We start from the raw sequence: 23,691 nt of genomic DNA, 5'->3' as shown, positions 1-23,691 counted from the left end.
GATTCAGGCACCACTAACCATGTTTTTTCTTCTTTTCAGGGGATTAGATCTTGGCGACAGCTGGAGGCTGGTGAGATGACGATGCGAGTAGGCACTGGGAACATTGTCTCAGTTGTGGCAGTGGGAGGACTCCAGTTAACTTTACAGAATAGGTTTCTTATTTTAATTGATGTATATATTGTTCCTGAACTAAAAATGAACCTTATTTCTGTAAAGTATTTATTGCAATGTAAATATACTATCTCGTTTAATGTGGAAGAAGCGTTTATTTATAAAGATGGTGTTTTTATTTGCACAGCAAATTTGGAATCGAATTTATATGTGCTAAGGTCGTTAGCCATTAATTCCTTTCATCATACTGAATTGTTCAGAACTGATGTAACTCAATAAAAACGTCGATGAATTTCTCCAAAAGAAAATTCCCAACTTTGGCATCTTCGTTTAGGGCACATCAATCTCAATAGGATTGAGAGATTATTGAAAAATGGACTTATATGTGAGTTAGAAAAAAATTCTTTACCAGTGTGTGAATCTTGCCTTAAGGGTAAGATGACTAAACGACCTTTTACTGGAAAAGATTATAGAGCTAAGGAGCCTCTTAAGTTAGTACATTCTAACCTTTGTGGTCTTGTGAATGTGCGAGCCCGAAGTGGCTATGAGTATTTAATCAATTTTACTGATGATTACTCCAGGTACGGGTATGTTTATCTTATGCAACGAAAGTCTGAATCCTTTGAAAAGTTCAAAGAGTTCAAGGCTGAAGTTGAAAACACACTAGATAGACAGATTAAAACACTTCGATCGGATCGAGGTGGAGAGTTTTTGGACTTGGCATTCCAGGACTATTTGATAGAACATGGAATTATTTTCCAACTCTCAACATCGGGCACACCTCAGCAGAATGGTGTAGCGGAGAGGAGAAATAAAACCTTGTTAGATATGGCTCGATCGATGATGAGTTACGCTTCCTTACCGAACTCGTTTTGGGGTTTCATAGTGGAGACTACGGTATATATACTTAACTGTGTTCCCTCTAAGAGTGTTGCAAGAACACCTTTGGAGTTGTGGAATGAGTGTAAAGTTAGTTTACATCACTTCCGCATTTGGGGTTGCCCTGCACATGTTCTTGAGGCTAATCCCAAAAAGTTGGAACCACGGTCGAGGTTATGTCTCTTTGTAGGCTACCCCAAAGGTACATAAGAGGGTTATTTTTATGATCCAACGGAAAATAGGGTGTTTGTTTCTATAAATGCTACTTTCCTGAAGGCGGATCATATAAGGGAGCACTGTCCACAAAGCAAAATCGTGTTGCGTGAGCTTTCCAATGAAACTACTGAAACTTCAACAAGAGTTGTTGAAGAGCCTGTTACATAGCAAGAGTTGTTGATGGAATTCATCCAGTAGGTCAGCTACACCTTAAGAGTTGAGGAAACCTTGACGTAGTGGGAGGGTTGCGAACCCACCCGTTCAAACAATTATGTGAGAAGAATCTCCAAGTCGGGCAAAAGGTCTTACTATTTAATTCGTAGCTACGATTCTTCCCTGAGAAATTAAAGTCACATTGGTCCAGACCCTTCATAGTCAGAGAGGTATTCCCGCACGGTGCAGTTGAGTTATCCAATGAAGACGGGACCAACATATTCAAAGTCAACAGGCAAAGAGTAAAAATATATCTTAGAGAAGACTTGCATCACAAGGTCACCTCCATGCTCCTGAGGAACTCTGACTGAAAAAGAAATGGGTGGTCCCTACACAATCACGCGATTCAAACTCATCAGGGACGCAAGTTTTGTGAAGTATCCATTGAAATATTCAATTCATGAACTTATCTCTATCTCCTTATAGTTATTATCATTTTGTTATCTGTTGTAATAAAAAAAAGAGAGAGAGAAGAAGAAAAATTTTGTTAACTTTGCTTTTTAATTTTTATTTGACCCTCTCGATGTTTTCTTTGCGATGATCGTGGTGAACAATTGCGGAGGAACTACACGCAAGACGCAACTACTTTATTCCGCCATTGCAATCAAAGAAGAGCAGTTCACCGTAAAGAAGGATGAGTTCACAACCAATGTGGGCGACAGAGCAAATTTAGGGGTTGTATCTTTCCTTGACTTTGTCTATTCCAAATTTTTCATTATCGCATCGCATTTTAACTTTGCAAATTTTATCATTGCATCCTCTTTAGTTGGTGCAATCATTTAACATTGATTAATTTAGTAAGTCACCGCATTATTTCTCTTCGCCAATTATGATTTCAATGATGAAACACATGCCTCTATTTTTTCGTATATACTAGAGTCAACTTAATTTTAGGACAGTCATATCATGAAATATTTCTAGAAGTTAGTGGTCTGCTAGCTTTCTTTCAAACTGACTTTTTACGAAACTTCCTAAGAGTATCGCATGACTTCTTTCAATCTTTCAGCAATGAGGACATTGCTACATTTAAATTTGGGGGTGCGGTATTCATTTTCAACATTGCTATTTTTAGGTTCTAAAAAAAATCACAACGTTGCAATCGAATCCTACTCGTAGTTGGATGTCCACATGACACTTGTGGGGGCAAGCCAAAACGAAGATAGGAATTGTGATCAACGCATAAATAAAATGATCACAACTCCACTGCCAAATGGGCATGAGTTTAGACTGAGAAAGAGCAACTTGCTCGTAGTTGGATGTCCGCATGACACACGTGAGAAGGCAAGCCAAAACGAAGGCTAGGCACTTGGATAAAAATCATTTGAAAATACCCTAATTAAAAATAAGTTTTTTTTTATGAAATAAATCATGCGATGCCCTATAATCTAGTAAAGTTTTTTTTTAAGGTTAAACTTGCGGTCCCTAAATTTTAGAAATATTTCAAGAGGAGACCTGGATAAGAATTAAGGAGATTTTGGTGCATAGGATTTGAATAAGGTAACTTTGAGAAATCTAGGAAAGAAAAAGACGGTCGACTTTCTAAAGAAAATCTTTAGTCCATGCTTGAGGACAAGTATTGTTTTAAATTTGAGGGTGTGATAATGGGCAGAAATGCACGTTATTACAATGCAAAGATATAAAACAATGCAGGATTGCGATGGTAAAAATATATAATATTACGTCCAAAAGCATTAAGTTCCAACATTGCGATCGCATGCGTCCATCGCATTAAAACAGCTCAACTTATGTATTTTGTGCAGAAAATACATTGGCACAAGGCGGAAATGCAATTCGAAGAAATTAACGTCCGAACGCATTAGAGATTGCGACCGAAGGCGATGCGATCATATGCACTCGCAAAAATCTGCTCCAGAAGGTGCCGCATAAAGCCGGCGCATCAAGGTGAAAGGTTAGTAAAGCAAGACCTAAGTATAAATCCTACCGAGTTGCCTGGTAAGCCTAGGATCGAACACAGGGACTAAGGAAACAATATACGATGGTAATTTTTTATTACTTTGCGATAACAAATCAAACAATGCGTTGGTTGGTTGGTTGTTTAAAGTATAAAATCTATACAGCGGATTTGAGAAAAAAGTTAATAACACGAAAGATGCGATGAGTATGTGGGGGAACGGGCTGAGAAGGGATTTAGCTAACACTTCCTTGGAATGCGTTCATATTATCTCTAAGTCTCTATCTCTTGCTTATGCAGATCTAATCTTGCTCTCTCGAGTCTAGATTCTAACCTAGCTCTCTCAAGTCTTAGGTTCTTTCTTTAGACTCTCTTTCGAGTAGCTCTAAAGGGTCATGGGCGCAACATAAGACAAGATGATCGCATGCAATGAAGCTCCTAGATCATGGTAGCTAAGTAATTCTCAACCCATTCAACAGTTTTAGCTACTCATGCGTATTTTACAGAGAGTGAACAGATGTAGAAATGCAAGTTCCATTCTATATATGAAATTGAGGTACAGAATGACAATGTGACAGAAAGATAAAGAGCCTGGTAGCAATCTCTTGCTCCCAAGCCTTTTACATTGTTCTTCTCTACTCTGCTCAAAAGATATTCTTGCTCTCACAAGAGTTGGCCCTCTCTCTGTTTTCCATGCTCCCTGGCACTCTCTCGAGTTGACCAGACGATCTTCTGGCATCTACTCCTTTTTCTCGCTTCCGCCATCTACGTATAAGGAAACTAAGAACAACTATGGCTATCTATGGTGAATTCTCCGAATTGAGCTAACTGAACCGAACTCCTTCAATGAAGGTGACCTTTGGTATTTAAAGAGCTTTAGGGTGAAGAACTTTTTCTCTCGAATGATTGCACTGATGGGATGTCATTAATTCTCTATCTGATGCGTCGAATATTTGTCACTGAAAAAGTGAGTGTACTTTCTACAGTATGTCATTAACGGCTTGTCAACTTAATTTGGAATCAACCGTCATCAGCTTTCTGTCCCATCCTGATTTATTAAACTTTCACCCAGATGCGCCTACCTTGATGGGCCGACTCTATGCGGCTACCTTCTTGAGCAGAATTTTGCGAATGCATATGATCGCATAGCCTTGCGGTCACAATCTCTTATGCGCTCGGACGCTAATTTCCTTTGATCGCAATTTTGCCTTGCGTCAACGCATTTTCCTGCAGAAAATACATAAGTTAGTTGTTTTAATGCGATGGACGTATGTGATCACAATGTTGTAAACTTAATGCTTTTGGACGCAATATTATGTATTTTTACCGCCGCAATCCATCATTGTTTTATTATAACTTCACGTTGTAATAACGTGCATTTCTGCTCGTTATCACACCTCTAAATTTAAAACAATGTTTGTCCTCAAGCATAAGCTAAATATTTCCTCTAGAAAATCGACCGCCTTCTTCTTTCCTAGATTTCTCAAGGTTGCCTTATTCAAATCCTATGCACCAAAGTCTCCTTAATTCTTATCCAGGTCACTTCTTAAAATATTTCTAGAATTTAGGGACCACAAGTTTAAACTTCAAAAAGACTTTACGTGTTTCCAGGGCATCGCATGATTTATTTCATATAACAAAAAACTTTTTCAACTAGGGTATTTTCAAATGATTTTTATCCTTGCGTATTTTAGACATATATATTTTTTCTATGACCTTGCACTGATCTGAGTGCCTAGCTGTCGTTTTGGCTCGCCCCTACATGTGTCATGCGGACATCTAACTACGAGCAAGGTGCTCTTTCTCAGTTTAAACTCATGCCCATTTGGCAGCGGAGTTGCGATCATTTATTTATACGTTGATCACAATTTCTACCTTTATTTTGGCTTGCCCCCACATGTGTCATGCAGACATCCAACTACGAGTAGTATCCGATCGTAACATTATGATTTTTTTTTTTTTTGTAGAGCCTAAAAATAGCAAGGTCGAGAATGAATACTGCACCCCCAAATTTAAATGCAGCAATGTTCTCATTGCTGAAAGATTGAAAGAAGTCATGCGATGCTCTTAGAAAGTTTCATAAAAAGTCAGTTTGAAAGAAAGCTGGCAGACCACTAACTTCTAGAAATATTTCATGAGATGACTGTCCTAAAATTAAGTTGACTCTAGTATATACGAAAAAATAGAAGCATGTGTTTCATCATTGAAATCATAATTGGCAAAGAGAAATAATGCGGTGACTTACTAAATTGATCAATGTTAAATGATTGTGTCGACTAAAGAGGATGCGCTGATAAGATTTTCAAAGTTAAAATGTGATGCAATAGAGCAAAATTTGGAAATAACGAAATCAAGAAAAGATACAACCCCCAAATTTGCACTGTCGCCCGCATTGGTCATGAATGCATTCTTCTTTGCAGTGAACTGCTCTCTACGATTGCGGTGGCGAACTAAGCTAGTTGTGTCTTTTGTGTAGCGCCTCTGCAATCGTTCATCACAATCGTCGCAAAGAAAACATCGAGAGGGTCAAATAAAAGACAGAGTTAGCAAAATCATTTATTGCGATCGTTCACCACGATCGCATTTTTTTTTTTTTTGAAAAAGACAAATATACGATAACAGTTAAAAGAAATGTAACGAAAGTTCATGAATCATTGATAGGAAAGAGGATATTCCAAAAGAGTTGCATCCCAGATTTGAGATGCATAGTAACGCAGGGACTGCTTATTTCAATCTGGGCTTCTTACGTCCACGGTGGCTTTCTCTTCTTTTCTCGGTCTTCTAGGATCTTGATTGCCTTAATCCGGAGCTTTTCCCCATTAACATTCATCATAATCTCCCCTTGTGCACATAAATTTGAGCGCGATCGGTCAAGAGGAATGTTCGTCCCAATATAATGGGTGCATCTTCGTCTTTTTCTCTTGAATATTTGTCGAGAGGAATGTTCGTCCCAATATAATGAGCGCAAACCGAACTCCTTCAATAACGGTGACCTTTGGTATTTATAGAGCTTCAAGGTGAAGAACTTTTTCTCTCGAATGATTGCACTGATGGGATGTCATTAATTCTCTGTCTGATGCGTCGAATATTTGTCACCGAAAAATTGTGTGTACTTGCTACAGTATGTCGTTAACGGCTTGTAACTTAATTCGGAATCGACCGTCATCAGCTTTCTGTCCCATCGTGATTTATTAAGATTTCACCCAGATACGCCACTTTGATGTGTCGGCTCTATGCGGCCACCTTCTTGAGCAAAATTTCACGAACGCCTATGATCGCATAGCCTTGTGGTCTCAATCTCTTATGCGCTCGGACACTAATTTCCTTTTATCGCAATTTCGCCTTGTGTCAACACATTTTCCTTCATAAAATACATAAGTTGGTTGTTTTAATGCAATGGACGCATGCGATCACAATGTTGTAAACTTAATGCTTTTGGACGCAATATTATGTATTTTTACCACCACAATCCATCATTGTTTTATAACTTCGCGCTGTAATAACGTGCCTTTCTGCCCGTTATCAGTACACTCAACTTTTTGGTGACAATTATTCGGCGCATCAGATAGAGAATTAATGACATCCCATTAGTGCAATCATTCGAGAGAAAAATTTCTTCACCTTGAAGCTCTATAAATACCGAAGGCCACCTTCATTGAAGAAGTTCGCTCAGTTTAGAGAGTTCACCATATAGACAATAGTTATCCTTGTTCTTAGTTTTCATATACTTAGAAGGCGGAAGCAAGAAAAGGGAGAAGACGCTGGAAGATCATCCTAGTCAGCTCGAGAAAGTGCCAGGGAGCGTGGAATCGAGAAAGGGTTGACTCTTGCGAGAGCAAGAATATCTTTTGAGCAGAGTAGAGAAGAACAGTGTAAAAGCCTTGGGAAGCAAGAAATTGCTACCAGGCTCTTTATCTTTATTTCACGTTGTCATTTTGTACTTCGATTTCATATATAGAATGGAACTTTCATTTCTATACCTGTTCACTCTCTTTACAATAAGCATGAATAGCTAAAACTGTTGAATGGGTTAAGAAGTACTTAGCTAACATGACCTAGGATCTTCATTGCATGTGATCATCTTGTCTTATGTTACGTCCATCACCCCTTTAGAGCTACTCGAGAGAGATCTAAAGAAAGAACCTAAGACTTAAGAGAGTTAGGTTAGAATTTAGACTTGATAAAGCAAGATTATATTTGCATAAGCAAGAGATAGAGACTTAAAGATAAGCTTTGTATGCTAACATGCATCGCATGCACCCTATAGATAGGTTATGGTAGTATGCGGTCCCCTTGTGTATGTGTGTGCCATTCATCATCGCATAGACAAGAATAGAGGCTTAGATGTAAGTTCTATAGACATCATCGCATACATTGCATGCGTTCTAAAACTAGAAGCCGTAGTATTTGCATTGAGAGATGATTTTCTGTTGTATGTATGTAGCATGATCGCATAATATGAATGCAATCTTAGGAAGTGTTAGCTAAATCCCTTCTCAACCCGTTCCCCTGCATATTCATCGCATCTTTCGTATTATTACTTCAAACAATATACCAACCAACGCATTGATTTATTTGTTACCGCAAAGTAATAAAAAATTACCATCGCATACTGTTTCCTTAGTCCCTGTGTTCGACCCTGGGCTTACCAGGCAGCTCAGTAGGATTTATACTTGGGTCTTGCTGAGAAGACTTGCATACATAACGCATATTCCACCATCACATTCTGCACCATTATTTCATCATAATAACAAAACGCATCAGCGAGCGGGGGCGTCCAATACAAAGAGTTTGTATAAGACCTGACCACGAAGTGTTAACGTCTCATTATATAACACCGTTCATGACAGAGACTTCACTTCACTAAGATGACCATAGGTAACATGACCTCAATCCTGAGTGAGTTGGGAACTCCTGCCATTTAGGGCGGTCCTTTGATTTGTATGTGTGCGAGTGGCCAGATCGCCAATTCAAACCTACTATTTTGAGGATTCACCTGATTTGGGAGCTGGGAACTCAGCTACACAAGATGGAATTCACTCCTTCCTCAAGACAGGGGTAAGTAGATAGATAACTCCCTTAAGGGTTGATTTTGAGGCTTGACCGATGTGGCACCACACACATTCTCTTGGCCCGAGAGGTTTTCACACATAGTTGGACTATGTTGTATTGTTCATTAGAGAAATCAGTGGTACTTAAGGAGTGAGATGTAACTGTAGGGATATAACGGTAATTTGACCCAGCTGTACTTACAAGCATCTGTGAAGGGTCATCGTACTCATGACTGGTTATATCCGATGGACACAGAAATATATCTGTGGTAAGAAGAGTTCAGTTGTTGGTCTTTAGTGGATGCCTGACAATTAACGAATGGTGGATCTCGTGGCTAAAGAGTTTAGTCAGCTATTCATGGACCGTTGGAGCTTCGAGCCACGGGTCCATTAGGTCCCTTGGGTAGCTTGGATAAAGTCGAGAACCAATATTTGGGTAAGTTTGAAATGTTCAAATTGACAAGAGGAAGTTCGATTATATATGATATAATTGGACTAGTTAATTATATATGATATAATTGGCTAAATGTCTGAGATACATTATTTTGGAGGAAATTAGATATAAATATGATTTATATCAAGTAGATGAGAAAACACTATAGTAGATATGTGATATCAAACTATAAGATAAAAATATAATATGATTACATTTATTAATTAATTAATTGGTTAATTATATGATAATTAATCCAATTTTCACGTTCGGACGTGGGTTAGTATGGATGAATTGGTTATTGTAACCGATGAAATAAAAAATGTAATCGTTTCATTTTTAAGGAGCCCGTTCGTCAATCGTCCAAAGAAAAGAGAGAGCGCATTGGAAGAAAGCAAAACGATCGCTTAAGCATTTTGAGAGACTATACGATAGCTGATAACTTGTAGAAATACAAGTTATTTATACTGTTTTATTTAGATATTGCGGCCAAAAGAAAGGAAAGTTATGTCAGTTGTATGGAAATTAGCTAAGAAATGCAAGAATTATAAATTTTCGTCAATACACCCACTGACACCATTGCGATGGTAGAAAAGAATATTTCAAGTCTGTTTTGCAAGAAATCAAGCACCGTATCTGTTCATGGCTCAAGATAAAAAGAACAACGCATCTACGTCGCATTGCGCTCATCATTCAGGAATGAATAGACGATCAACGCAACGACGGCGCATGCGACAATCGATAAAGAGCTAAGCGACCAATGCAATCTTAACTGCATGCGGTAATAAAAAAACAACACCGCATGCGGGCAAACGATCGAAGATGTAAAGAGCAACGCAATTGCGGAGGATTCTAACGTGTGTACAGCTGACCGTTGTGCATTTCTGAAGGGATTGATTGCGTAATAGAAGGAATAATCACTCTACCATTTTCGGAACTGCCTTAACAATACAGTGGGGCCATAATGCAGAGAGTCAAAGCTAGCCTATAAATAGCTCCGGCCATTCCACTGAGAAATGATGCTTGAATACAGAGAAAAGTATATATATCGATTTGAGAGAGAGACTGGTTGAGCGACTAATCAGAATAGATCCAGGAAGAATTAAGAGATAAGGTCGAGAGGTGAGTCTCAGGGCAAGAATTCTTCCGATCCCCGCCATTGAAGCTCTTTACGAAGGTCACTTCTACCGAACGAGCAAGCCTGAGAGGGAAGCTCTTCTCTTCATCCACTCCACACGCCGGCAAGCAAATCCACCGTCCAGATCTGTGTCAAAACGTTGACACTCTTCTGTATTTGTTTCTATCTCTTTATCATCAATTATATTCATCTTCTTAATCTCTATCATTCACACCATGTATCAAACACTTAATTCTATAATTAAATATTATGATTATTTTCATCTCCATCTCTTTGTCTATTTCCATTCATCCATATTTCACTTTCTCCACGATGTTTTCTTAAACCCTTGGATAATTAGCAATAATTGAGAAAGTGAATTAATTGGGTTAAAGAAATAATTATGTTTAGTCAAAGCATGCTAGAAGGCATCGTCACCTGTGAGAGCAGAAATGAAGATGCCATTCCGCCTATCGAGAGAGGGTTGGAAGAATGCATTCACTAAAACAAGAAGTACTTCCAGAAATGGAAGCAACCTTGTGTTCACCACGTTCATCCCTGTTTCTTTAACGCAATTAACAAACTTGCGATGTTTGTACTAATTATTCTTTCTCCTTCTGATTCATCCATTAAGCCTTGCCATCGCATAGCACGATCTTTTGTATAAACTTCACAGTCAGTCTCGAACTCAACATCATATATATCATGTATCTTGTATCTTGCATCACATTAGCTTAGGTTTATCGCACTTTATTTTATTACTGCAACTTTAGTTTATCTGCACAATTTTACTTTACCGCAATTTATTTTCCTGTACAAACACACAATCTTTATTAATTGTCAAAACCGGTCGCATATATCACAAATGTAATACATTAACGACAAAAATCCCTGTGTTCAACCTCGGAACACTTTGAGAAAATTGCGTTGGAATTATACTTGGTTTCAGCGCAAGGAAACTTGTGACAACGCATAGCATACTACAAGCATTTCATTAATAACGTATACATCTAGAAATAGTATCGCATAAAGTGTCAATAAGCATAACACAGCATCCACACTTCATCTCCATCTTTCCAAGTCATCGAGTTTATGGCAACATGAGCTTGTATGATTCCCATTCATCATTATCCATATTTTTCCACATGCTTATTTAAAGACATCATAAATCAGTGTTACAATAGCTCCTCTCCACCTAAAAGATCGTCTACCGTGCACCTAAACGATCGCATAGCTTCTCTAAACGATCGTATAGTGTGTCGATTTAGCTAAACGATCGTTTAGTAAATCCTACATGATCATGTAGCTCCTCCTAAACGATAAGCATTTCTGCTATGCGATAGCATTTTCTTCCCTCCCACCTGCTTATCGCCTACACGATTCGTGTTTCCTCCTTCCTCTACCAAATTCACCAAAGACCACCCTTTGGGTTTTCACTCCGAGAATACGCGAGGCTCTTTAGTGGTGGTGTTATCCCCGTTGCGGTCGTGAGTTCGCGGTTATTCGTGTTGCTGCAGTCGACGCTTCCGTCGAGAGTTGGTAGATCACTTGGAGGGTTCCGCTGCGTTGGAGTTCCGAAGATTGAAGATTGTCTTCAACTGGTATGGAACTCTGTCCCTTTGTTAATTTGTTGTTTGAAGCATGTCGATAATCAAGATTTGTTTGCCTAATTGTTTGTTGAATGTATATTATTGTATTTCGGTCACTGTGAGATCGGAGCGATCCGAACGCGCTCATGGAACTCTTAGATATGAGATCCTTCAATTGGTATCAGAGCCAGGTTCTGATACTCCGATTTCATATGTTGCAACGAAATGACATATACATTCATGGTGGGTGCATTTCTACGCTATTTAATTGTTAAATCTGGTAGATATGCAGGATTAATGGATGTTTTCGGGATGATAAGCCTCGGTTTGATTTAAATCCTTTTACATTTGCGATTATTTGTAAAGGCCCCTACGTTTTTTGGGCAGTAATAATTATTATCGAGTCTGTATTCAAAGTTTGTTTGAAGTTTTGAGTCGTTCACCAAAGAAGCAGACCTGTGCGTACGTTGCATAAGAGTGGTACGCGATCTGGGCAAGTGTTGCAGTTCTTCACGGAAGGAGGCGATCTAGGGTTGATCGCATCGTGCAGAACATGTTCTACGCGATCACTTTTGATCGCATCGTAAAGATGAAGAAGTACATGATCACTGATGAATGCATCAGTTAAACGATGGGGAATGTGATCAAGAGTTGGTCGCATTGTGTTGACGATCGGGTACGCGATCGTTGAGTATCGTTTAATGCACTCGCTCACTAGACAATCGTTTAGGTCAGCAAGCTTTATCACTTAGTAACTGACTAAACGATCGCTTAGCATCGCAAGGTAAATCGTTTACCTGTTTGCACGCATCGTGTAGATGATCAGATACTCGCGTATCATTTAAAGCGCATGTGCTAGACGATTGTTTAGGTCAGCAAGCTTCATCGCTTAGTAACTGACTAAACGATCGCTTAGTATCGCAAGGTAAATCATTTACCTATTGTCGCGTTACACGATCGCATAGACGATTAGGCTTTGCAGCCTCGTCGTCGTCTATGCGATTGTTTACTTATGCTTCTATCATCTAGTGCGCGCTGAACGATCGTTTACCTACTTCAGTTTACTACACGATGAAGGCCTCCTGGCGGTTCAAGACTCAGTTCGCCTGTGAATCAGATGTAATAGATAGGGTTTTTTCATTCCAGTTTTTTGTAAAGGCTCATCCCGGTCCATTAATCCTTTCTTTATTACATGCAATGTATGTTTTTATATGTCATATAGTATGCACATATAGTAAATCTCACCTTATGTTATGTAATGGTCATGCATCATCTCTTTATTGTAATTGTTATAATTTAGAGAAGCATGATTTTAATTATGTAAGAGCATACTCATGCATCATATAATATAAGAGTTATATTTATGCATGCATAAAAAGCATTGACACGCATCATCTTTATATTATAAATGTTATAGTATAAGGGTGAATGATAGCATGTTTGCTTGGTTGTTACGCATTATATAAAAGTTATATATAGTAATGACCGAACATTGCATGAAGCATGACACATAGGTTATTTTATAAATATTATAAATGCCTCGTTGTGCGCAATGGTTTTAGTTGTTTCTTTTTAAAAGTTAAAGAGAAATTAGAACTAAAAGAAATAAGAAAGACATGCATGCTCACTTAAGTTTAATTCATGGTTTTAAAGTATTTAAAACTTGGATCACATAGACCTAAGATCACGGTTCTAATACGATTAGCAACCCTAAGGCTTTAATCTTTTAATCAGTTTAATAGGATTAAGTTGGCTAATAAAAGGCTAAAGTGTAGCAAATCTATGTATAAGGGACCTTTTATCTAAGGCGAGTTCTGTCTAGGCTGGGTTATTTAAGTTGACGGAAACGTAACACCCCTACCTAGAAACTTACCTGGAAAGGTGAATTAGATAGATTTGATGCATGCATGCAAGTTAAGAACAGTCCATTAAAGTGTTTAAATGTGACTACTTGAACTTGTTCATATTTCATAGACAAACGTTGTTTATGAGCAGAATTTAAAAAGAACCACTTAGACTATAATCAATAGCCGGATTGTCTAGGTTAATGAACCCCTAGGTAGAACATTCAGTGGGAGGTACTTGGGGCATGAGATGCTTCACTTAAACCTTTCACGTTTCTCCTAAATAGTCTACACCGTGAGATCTATCATCGGCCTCGCGACACCTTTGGCGCGTCCCCCCAACGATGGTGTTTGAGTAGGTCAATATTAAAGTGGATGGAGAGAGTGTTCATAGTAAGTGGGAGCACGAAGTGCGACAGCATATCCCTCGGTCTCCCTCGTTAGGTTAAAGTTACTGTGCATCGCCTTGAAGCACCCTAGGAGTGTCCTCCTAAAGGATGGCAGTTTTACGCGTTTCTTTATTTAATCTCCTATAAGAGGATAAGGTAACTTAGTCTCTTGTCCTAATTTGCTTCTTCCCTACAGTGGGCTCATTAGGGCGGGACTCTGGCACCGAAAGCGAGGGGTTACACTTACGCGAAATAGTTAAAGGTTAACAATTCTGAACTGAAAAATGGTGGCTATTAGGTTCAGTTCCAAGAGTTAGTTCTACCTAATGGTTGAGAATGTCTCATCCCAGTGAAGGGGCAACTGATCACCCCACCGGTGGCATTTGTCCTGCCTCATTGGGGCATCATTGCAAAATAGAAGTCTATAACTTAAGGTACTTGAAACTGTTTTACAAAACTGATTGGTTTAAAAGTGGTTTAGCAAAATTCTAATAAAGTTTATTCGTATTTTCAGCAACATTTTCAAAATGGCAACAACTACGTTAGCATTGCTAAGCGTCGAAAAACTTACTAGCGATAATTTCGTAACATGGAAACACATGATCACGACGATCCTGATCATCGAGGATCTCATGTTCGCTCTCACGGAGGCTTGTCCTCCTATTCCAGCTCCTAATACCGCTTGAAATGTTCGGGAGGCATACGAGCAATGGACAAGGGTGAATGAGAAGGCTCGAGCCTACATCTTGGCAAGTCTTTCTGAAGTCTTGGCCAAGAAACATGAGCCTATGGTCTCAGCACATGAGATCATGGAGTCCCTACGGGGGATGTTTGGACAACCGTCTGAATAGCTTATGCATGAGGCTCTTAAATACATATTCAAATCCAAAATGAAAGAAGGCACCTCTGTTCGTGAACATGTGCTTAACATGATGGTCCACTTTAATGTGGCGGAGTTGAATGGATCTACCATCGATGAGGGCAACCAGGTTAGCATAATCCTGCATTCTTTACCGGAGAGCTTCCTACACTTTGTTAGTAATGTGATTCTTAATAAAGTGAAATATACCTTACAACTCTCCTCAATGAGTTGCAGACATATCAATCTTTACTGAAAAGTAAGGAGAGGCAGAAGGGTGAGGCAAATGTTGTTTCATCCTCCAGGGCGTTCCATAAAGGTTCGACCTCAGGAACAAAGTCTGCACCTTCTACTTCTAACTCTACAAAGGAGAAGAATAAGAAGGGTGGTAAGGGAAAAAGGTAGGCACCTGCTAACCCACCACCTGTCGTCCCAAGTAGGCGTCCACAAGTTGCTAAGGGAAATTGTTTCCACTGCAACCAAGATGGACACTAGAAGAGGAATTTTCCTCAGTATCTGAAAGAGAAGAAAGCAGCCAAGGTTAAGGCCAAGGCCGATAAAGGTAAATATGATTTACTTGTGCTTAAAACTTATTTAGTGGAGAATGATGATTCTGCCTGGATAATTGATTCAGGCGCCACTAACTATGTTTGTTCTTCTTTTCAGGGGATTAGATCTTGGCGACAGCTAGAGGCCGGTAAGATGACGATGCGAGTAGGCACTAGGCACGTCATCTCAGCTGTGGTAGTGAGAGGACTCCAATTAGCTTTACAGAATAGGTTTCTTATTTTACATGATGTATATATTGTTCCTGAACTAAAGAGGAACCTCATTTCTGTAAAATGTTTATTGCAATGTAAATATACTATCTTTTTTAATGTGGGTAAAGCGTTTATTCATAAAGATGGAAATTTGCACAGCAAATCTGGAATCAAATTTATATGTGCTAAGGTCGGTAGCCATTAATTCCCTCCATCATACTGAATTGTTCAGAATTTTCGTAACTTAATCAAAACGTCGACGAATTTCTCCAAAAGAAAATGTCCAACTTTGGCATCTTCGTTTAGGGCACATCAATCTCAATAGGATTGAAAGATTGGTGAAGAATGGACTTCTAAGAGAGTTAGAAGAAAATTCATTACCAGCGTGCGAATCTTGCCTTAAAGGGTAAGATGACTAAACAACCTTTTACTGGAAAAGGTTATAGTGCCAAAGAGCCTCGTGAGTTAATACATTCTGACCTTTGTGGTCCTATGAATGTACGAGCCCGAGGTGGCTATGAGTATTTTATCAATTTCACTGATGATTCCTCCAGGTACGGGTATGTTTATCTTATGCAACGGAAGTCTGAATCCTTTGAAAAGTTCAAAGAGTTCAAGGCTGAAGTTGAAAACACATTAGATAGACGGATTAAAACACTTCAATCGGATCGAGTTGGAGAGTTTTTGGACTTGAAGCGTTTTTAAACTCGGCATTCTAGGACTATTTGATAGAACATGGAATTGTTTCCCAACTCTCAGCGCCGGGTACACCTCAATAAAATGGTAGAGAGGAGAAATATAACCTTGTTAACATGGTTTGCTCGATGATGAGTTATGCTTCCTTACCGGACTCGTTTTGGGGTTTCGCAGTGGAGACTGCAGTATATATACTCAACTTATTTTCCCTCCAAGAGTGTTGCAAGAATACCTCTGGAGTTGTGGAACGGGCGTAAAGCTAGTTTATGTCACTTCCGTATTTGAGGTTGTCCTGCACATGTGCTTGAGGCTAATCCCAAGAAGTTGGAACCACTATCGAGGTTATGCCTCTTTGTAGGCTACCCCAAAGATACACGAGGAGGTTATTTTTATGATCCGATGGAAAATAGGGTGTTTGTTTCAACAAATGCTATTTTCCTGGAGGAGGATCATATAAGGGAGCACAGTCCACGAAGCAAAGTTGTGTTGCGTGAACTTTCCAATGAAACTACTCAAACTTCAACAAGAGTTGTTGAAGAACTTGCTACATCAGCAAGGGTTGTTGATGGGAGTTCATCTAGTAGGTCGGTTCTACCTCAAGAGTTGAGGGAACCTCGACATAGTGGGAGGGTTGCGAACCCACCCATTCGCTATCTGGCTTTCACGGAAATCCTTGTTGTGGTAGTAGATCGCAACGTTAAAGATCCGTTGTCTTATAAGAAGGTAATAGAGGATGTTGACTGGGATGGCGACGTATAAGGAGAAGCTTATCGGAGGAATCTGGAGCTCAAAGTTTGAGGTAAGGAAGTTAGATATTTATGATCAAGTTTGTAGAAGGAAATTTCTCGAGATAATGCCTATAATTTAATTTATTCATATGAAAATATGAAATATGGAAATTGGTGGTTGAATAAGCAGACAGCTGCTTCCGAGGAACAAGTAAGCAGCTGGAAACCCTGATTGAGTGGTGGTAAGCGCAAGCATGAATGTTTTTTAACACGAAGCACTGACTGGATGTATGCGTGAAGTGAGCGCACGGCCTCCAACGGAAGAAGCCACCGATTGAGGACACCGTGAGGGCATAGGCACGCACACGACGTGTTATGGGATGCGCCTGACTAAGTGATGCAATGAGCGTGGAAATTGCCTTATGTTTAATGTTAAGCTATATTGTCTAAGTTTAGCTCAAAAGGGAGCTAGTGGTATTAACCAAGAGTATTTATCAATGTCACAGGGCAAACACCAATAAAAGAAGCCTATCATCCGTGAGGAAGTAGCCCAAGACTGCGAGTGACTAAGTTTATAAAAAGTTTTCTCTTATGAGTTTCCAACGCATGAATTACTATTGAGTTACTTTTCAAGATGTTTCTTAAAGATATACCATGCATGAGTTTTAGCCTGATGTTGAATTTCCTAAGTAAACATGATTTCTTCAAGCTTTACGTGACGCATGACCTAGTATGATAGTGAACATATGAGTGCATGGTTTAAATTCTCTAAAAATGAGTTTTCTGAAGCATGCGTCAACTAGCATTCCTTTACTCATGTTAAGTATTTTATAATGAATGTGTTAAAGGCTTGTTTTATTGGAATGCTTAATGTTTCAAAGTTCAGTTTCGTTCTTAAAGGATGATTTATGATAATGTGATGAGGAATCCGACGCCGAAGGACTAAGATAAGGTATTTAGACCCCCTGTACCTAAGGTTCTGGTCTTTAAGGCATTATCACGTGCACGTAGGTAGAGACTACTCTGTACCAACTAAGGACTTCGACGTTGAGTGATTGAGCAAAAGGGCTCTCCTCAACTAAGGTTATGTGATAATAACTTTTGTTTGAGGTTTCAGGGTTTAAATGTTGATTTATTTGATAATATTGAGTATGAATGTTTTAAACCCTGGAGTTTTATGGAACTTGATGTTTACTTAATGTTCAGTAAATATATTTTTAAAATAGTCACTCACTGGGCTAGTAGCTCACTCTTTCCAATGCTTTCTTTTTCCCAAGTAGCGGTCAACATCCCAAAAGATAGTTGTTCTGCTAGTCTGCCACTCAGTATTCAAGGGTTTAAGTGAAGTTAACTTAGGTTATTAAAGATTTTCTTTCATGTACATACTAGAGATCTAAAATGGTTTTTAAACGAGACCACGATCTGTATATGAGCATGTTAACGTCTTTATGGTTGAGCTTGGCATCTTATTATGCTATTTTGGATAGTTTCTTTATGAGATAGATGTTTATAAATGTTTTTTAGATGCCTAAGTTTTTGTTAAACAGATTGGGGGTTAAGGATGGGCAGTTGATGTCATATGGGGGTCGACATCAGCTGTCTTCACATCTTCTCCTAGGATAGGAAGGGTTTCTAGAAGAGGGTGTAACAAGTTTGTATCCAAGCATAAGATTTTAGGAATAAACTCATGCATTAGTTTAGGACATGAAAGTGATGTAATGATGTAATGGGTCCCTAATATTTGATTATTATCTTAGGAAAAATGTCAAGAAGAAATGGCAGACTGAGTAAGCAGACAACGGATGGGGATCATGACTCTACCAGAAATTCTAAAGTCCTAAAGGATCAGAACCTTGCTAGAAACCCTAGGAAGGGTAAGAAGCATGATACTAATAAAAAATCAGTAGTGCAGCAAACCACGTCTAAGGGTGAGTCTAGTACCCCTCATGATAGGATAGATCCTCATATTGAGAACCGAGTGTTTGATATTATCGCCTAGAGGCTAGTGACGAGTGTGGGTCCATACACTTAGATCCAGAGAAGAAATATGGCATCGAAAGGCTAAAGGCCCTAGGTGCTATGACATTTGAGGGTGTGCCAGACCCGGCAGACGCTAAGGTTTGGCTTGATCTGATAGATAAGTGTTTTAGTGTGATGGGATGGTCTGACGATCGAAAGGTTGATTAAGCTGTGTTTTTACTGTAGAAAGGAGCTGAAAAATGATGGAAAGTCCTAGATGCTCGACGAGGTAGATCTAAAGCTATAACCTAAGAGGAGTTCAGAAAACTTTTAAAGAGAAGTATTATCCTAACTCATTCAGAGAGCTAAAGAGAGACGAATTTCTGAAGCTAGTTCAGAGGTCAATGACGGTCGCTGAATACGAGCAGAAGTTTACTAAGTTATCCCAGTATCCTTTTTCGATCATTATAGAAGAGAAAGACAAATGCAGGAGATTTGAGAATGGTTTGAGGAAAGAGATTCGCGTCAGTGACTCCCACAGCTAGCTGGACGGATTTCTCCCAGTTAGTCAAGACAACTACTAGAGTGAGGAGTTTGCCTGATGAGGAGCAGTTATAGAGAGGGAAAGACGAACAGCGGAGATTTACTTCTGGTGAGTCTGGGAGTAAGAGCTTCAGGCCTCGCTTTTTAGGCAGTCAACTATAAGGAACCAGAGAGCTATGAGTCAGCAGAGAGGTCGAGCAGGAAGAGATCGAGATAGACGGTTGTTTCAGCTAGAGAATCTAGGACATGATGGACTGGTGAGTCTGTTGCTAGTATGGTCAAGAAACCCCCATGTGTGAATTGTGGTAAGCATCACTTGGGACATGTTACAGCGAAAGAAATGTATGCTATCAATATAGTCAGACAGGTCATTTTAAGAGGGAATACCCTTAGCTAGTACGAAAGACCCAGGTGGAGCAGAAAGACGATCTCTCAGACCGTAGATCAGCCAAGAGCAGCTGGGACTAGAGATGAGGGTTTCAGTGGAGCCAAGTAGAAGGAGATAGCTAAACGACCTCAACAGTAAGGTAGAATGTATGTTATGACCCACCAGGAAGCTGAACAGTCGCAAGATGTTGTGACTGATAAAGTAACTCTTTGTAATTTCTCTGCATATGTATTGTTAGATCTTGGTGCTACTCATTCATTTGTTTCTAACATGTTTGCATTACATATTGATAAGATGCTAGAGAGCATGCCTGAGGAGTTGTTTTTTCTACTCCTGTTGGGGAAGTACTAGTAGTAAAGGAATTTTATAGGGATTGTGAAGTAGTAATTGAGATCCAAAGCATGTGGGTTGATTTAATTCCTCTAGAATTACTTGACTTTGATGTTATCTTAGGCATGGATTTTCTGAGTAAATATTATGCATCTGTTGATTGTTATAAGAGAAAGGTAGTGTTTAGAAGACCTGGAGGAAGAGAGATGGTGTTTATAAGGAGCAGAAAAGTCCTTCCTAATAGCTTAATCTCGGTAGTCAAAGCCATGAAACTATTGAGCAAGGGATGTATAGCCTATTTGGGGCATGTAATTGTTTCATAGGATAAGAAGCTGAGGCCAGAGGACATTCTGATTGTTCAGGAATTTTTTGATGTATTTCCTAAAGAGCTATCAGGCTTGCCACCTGACAGGGAGGTTGAGTTTACGATTGATTTGACTTTAGGTACAACTTCTATCTCTTAAGCACCTTATAGGATGGCATCAACTGAGTTAAAAGAATTAAAGGTTTAATTATAGGAATTGGTGGACAAGGGTTACATTAGATACAGTGTGTCACCATGGGGAGTGCCATTTCTGTTTGTAAATAAGAAAGATGGCACTCTTAGGTTGTGTATCGATTATAGGTAGTTAAATACGGTAACCATACGGAGCAGGTACCTATTACCTCGTATTGATGACCTCCTTGATCAGTTAAAGAGAGCCACGGTATTCTTCAAGATAGACTTGAGATTGAGGACAAAAAATTTCGAAGGGAGAGGTAAACTGTAAACCCTTGGCCTTAATTTTCCTATTAAGCATGTTAAATTAATGTATTGAAGTTTAGTTAATTTTATTATATGTTATGTGCAGGAAGAGGCTTGGGAATTTTAGAAGGAAAATATTCTAAGTATTGAAGTCTAGGCTTTTGGGTAGAAAGAGGTGCAAGGTGATGCCTAGTAGTAAAAAAAAATGGCTAAGTGTGAACCATGTGTTTAAAGCCATGGCATGCTTGTTGAAGGCCAAGGCATGAGAGATGCAGCAACCTACCTTGTCTAAGGAAGGGTAGGAGAGATGCCAAGTCAATGGCAAGACGAGTCACGAGGCACAAGCTGTGTGTTGATTAAGAGCCAAGCCTGGGTTTTGAGCTTGTGAGGCGATGGCCGAGAGGTTAAGGCATGTGCAGCAAGACAAGGACATATGCATAGACTTAAGGAGACATAGAAGAGTGCAATGAAGGCTTAGAAGTATGATGAGCAGTGTATGTTAATGCATGGTCTTAAGCCGTGAGGGTAGGATGTAAAGGCTAGAGACGCATTGGCCAAAGAGGGGCCAATGCGTTGCAAACTAGGCCATGCAATGGTTTAGTAGCCTAAGCGTTGGTAAAGAAATGGAAGATTTCAGCTTGACCACCAAGCTTAGTAGGCCAGCTATCATGCTTAGATGCTTTAATCATGCTTAATGGGCTAGTTATTACCTTAAGCATGCATGATGGTCATGCACTCACAAGTATAAAAGGAAAGTAGGAAGAAGTGAACGATTTAGCCAATCTATTGGTGCTATGGGAGAAAATTTTTTGCTGACTTAAAGCTTGAGTGATGCTAAAGGAGAACTAGAGCTGCTGAGAAGAATTTCCCGCAAATAAGTTGAAGATTGAAGAATCTTCTAAGTGTTTCAAGTTTTGTATGTGATCAGGCAAGGTAGGAAGATTGATAATTTTGAACTTGATCGAAGGAATCTGGAGCTCAAATTTTGAGGTAAGGAAGTTTAGATGTTTATGATCAAGTTTATAGAAGGAAATTTCTCGAGATAATTCCTAGAATTTAAGTTATTCATATGAAAATTTGAAATTTAGAAATTGGTGGTTGAATAAGCAGACAGCTACTTCCGAGGAACAAGTAAACAGCTGAGCATTGGCAAGCGCAAGCATGATCGTGGTTGAACACGAAGCACTAACTGGGTGTATGCGTGAAGTGAGTGCACGACCACCAAAGGAAGAAGCCACCGATTGAGGATGTCATGAGGCCGTAGGCATGCATACGACGCATTATTACAGTGCACGCGTCTTAATGCCTATGTGTGCGTTATGGTCGTATGTCACTCACTAGCTGATTAAGAGGTAAATTTGGAGCGTGGCAATTGCCCTAAGTTTAATGTTAAGCTATATTGTTTAAGTTCAGCTCAAAAAGGAGCTAATGGTATTAACCAAGAGTATTTATTAATGTCACAGAGCAAACGCCAATAGGAGAAGCCTATCACTCTTGAGGAAGTAGCTCAAGACTATAAGTGACTAAGTTTATAAAAAAAAAATCTCTTATGAGTTTCCAATGCATGAATTACTATTGAGTTATTTTTCAAAACGTTTCTTAAAGATATACCATGTGTGAGTTTTAGCCTGATGATGAATTTCCCAAGTAAACATGATGTCTTCAAGCTCTACTTGACGCATGCTCTAGTATGATAGTGAACATATGAATGCATGGTTTAAATTCTCCAACAATGAGTTTTATTAAGCATCCATCAACTAGCGTTCCTTTACTCATGTTAAGTCTTCTACGATTAATGCATTAAAGGCATGTTTTACTGGAATGCTTAATGTTTCAAAGTTGAGTTTCGTTCTTAAAGGATGATTTATGATAATGTGATGAGGAATCTGATACCGAAGGACTAAGAGAAGGTATCTGGACCCCCGGTACCTAAGGTATGACACTATTCAGGGCATTACCATGTGCACGCAGGTATCAATCGACGTTGGTTGTATTGAGACTACTCCGCACCAACTAAGGACTTCAATGTTGAGTGATTGAGTAAAAGGGCTCTCCTTAACTATGGTTATGTGATAATAATTTTTGTTTGAGGTTTTAGAGTATAAATGTTTGATTTATTTGATAATATTGAGTATGAATGTTTTAAACCCTAGAGTTTTATGGAAGTGGATGTTTACTTAAGGCCCGTTTGGTAACCATTTGGTTTTTTTGTTCTTGTTTTTTAAATTAAGCTTATTTCATGCACATTTCTTGCAATAGTTTGCATCTTTCTTAAGTACAATGGTTGAATTCTTAGCCAAATTCCAAAAACAAAACAACTTTTTGAAAGTATCTTTTTTAGTTCTCAACTTTTTGGCTTGGTTTTTTAAACCATTGGTGAAAAGTAGATAATACAGAAAAAAAATTTGGAGGTGGAAGTAATGTCCATAAACTTCATTTTCAAAAATAAAAACAAAATTATTACCAAATGGGGCCTTAATATTCAGTAAATATGTTTTAAAATAGTCACTCACTGGACTAGTAGCTCACTCTTTCTAATGTTTTCTTTTTCTCAGGTAGCGGTCAATATCCCAGAGGATAGTTGTTCTGCTAATCTGCCACTCAGTATTCAAGGGTTGAAGTGAAGTTAACTTAGGTTGTTAACGGTTGTCTTTCATGTACATACTAGGGATCTAAAATTGTTTTAAGACGGGACCACGGCTGTATAAGAGCATGTTAATGTCTTTACAGTTGAGCTTGGCATCTGATTATGCTGTTTTGGATAGTTTCTTTATGAGATAGATGTTTGTAAATGTTTATCAGATGCCTAAGTTTTTGTTGAGGTTAAGAGGGCAATTAATGAATAAAGGTTAGCATCAATTGTCTTATCTTCTCCTAAGATAGGAAGGGTTTCTAGGAGGGGTGTAATACACAATCTATTTCATTCTC

General features: G+C 38.9%; 1 protein-coding gene across 1 annotated transcript in view; it reads left to right on the top strand.

Moving 5' to 3' along the window:
• Nucleotides 1-23,387, top strand: part of LOC150038529 (uncharacterized) — a 29,158-nt gene extending 5,771 nt beyond the window's left edge. Inside the window, exon 6 of the mRNA XM_090313474.1 lies at nt 23,319-23,387. Within this exon, the coding sequence (XP_090169600.1) occupies nt 23,319-23,387 (69 nt within the window). The remainder of the gene's footprint in view (nt 1-23,318) is intronic.
• The last annotated feature ends 304 nt before the right edge of the window (nt 23,388-23,691 follow it).

This window comes from Benincasa hispida, chromosome 1, assembly GCF_027475165.1.
Source record: "Benincasa hispida cultivar pf3 chromosome 1, pf3_genome.v1.1, whole genome shotgun sequence".
Classification (NCBI taxonomy): domain Eukaryota; kingdom Viridiplantae; phylum Streptophyta; class Magnoliopsida; order Cucurbitales; family Cucurbitaceae; genus Benincasa; species Benincasa hispida.
This window is presented reverse-complemented; position numbering and strand designations above follow the sequence as displayed.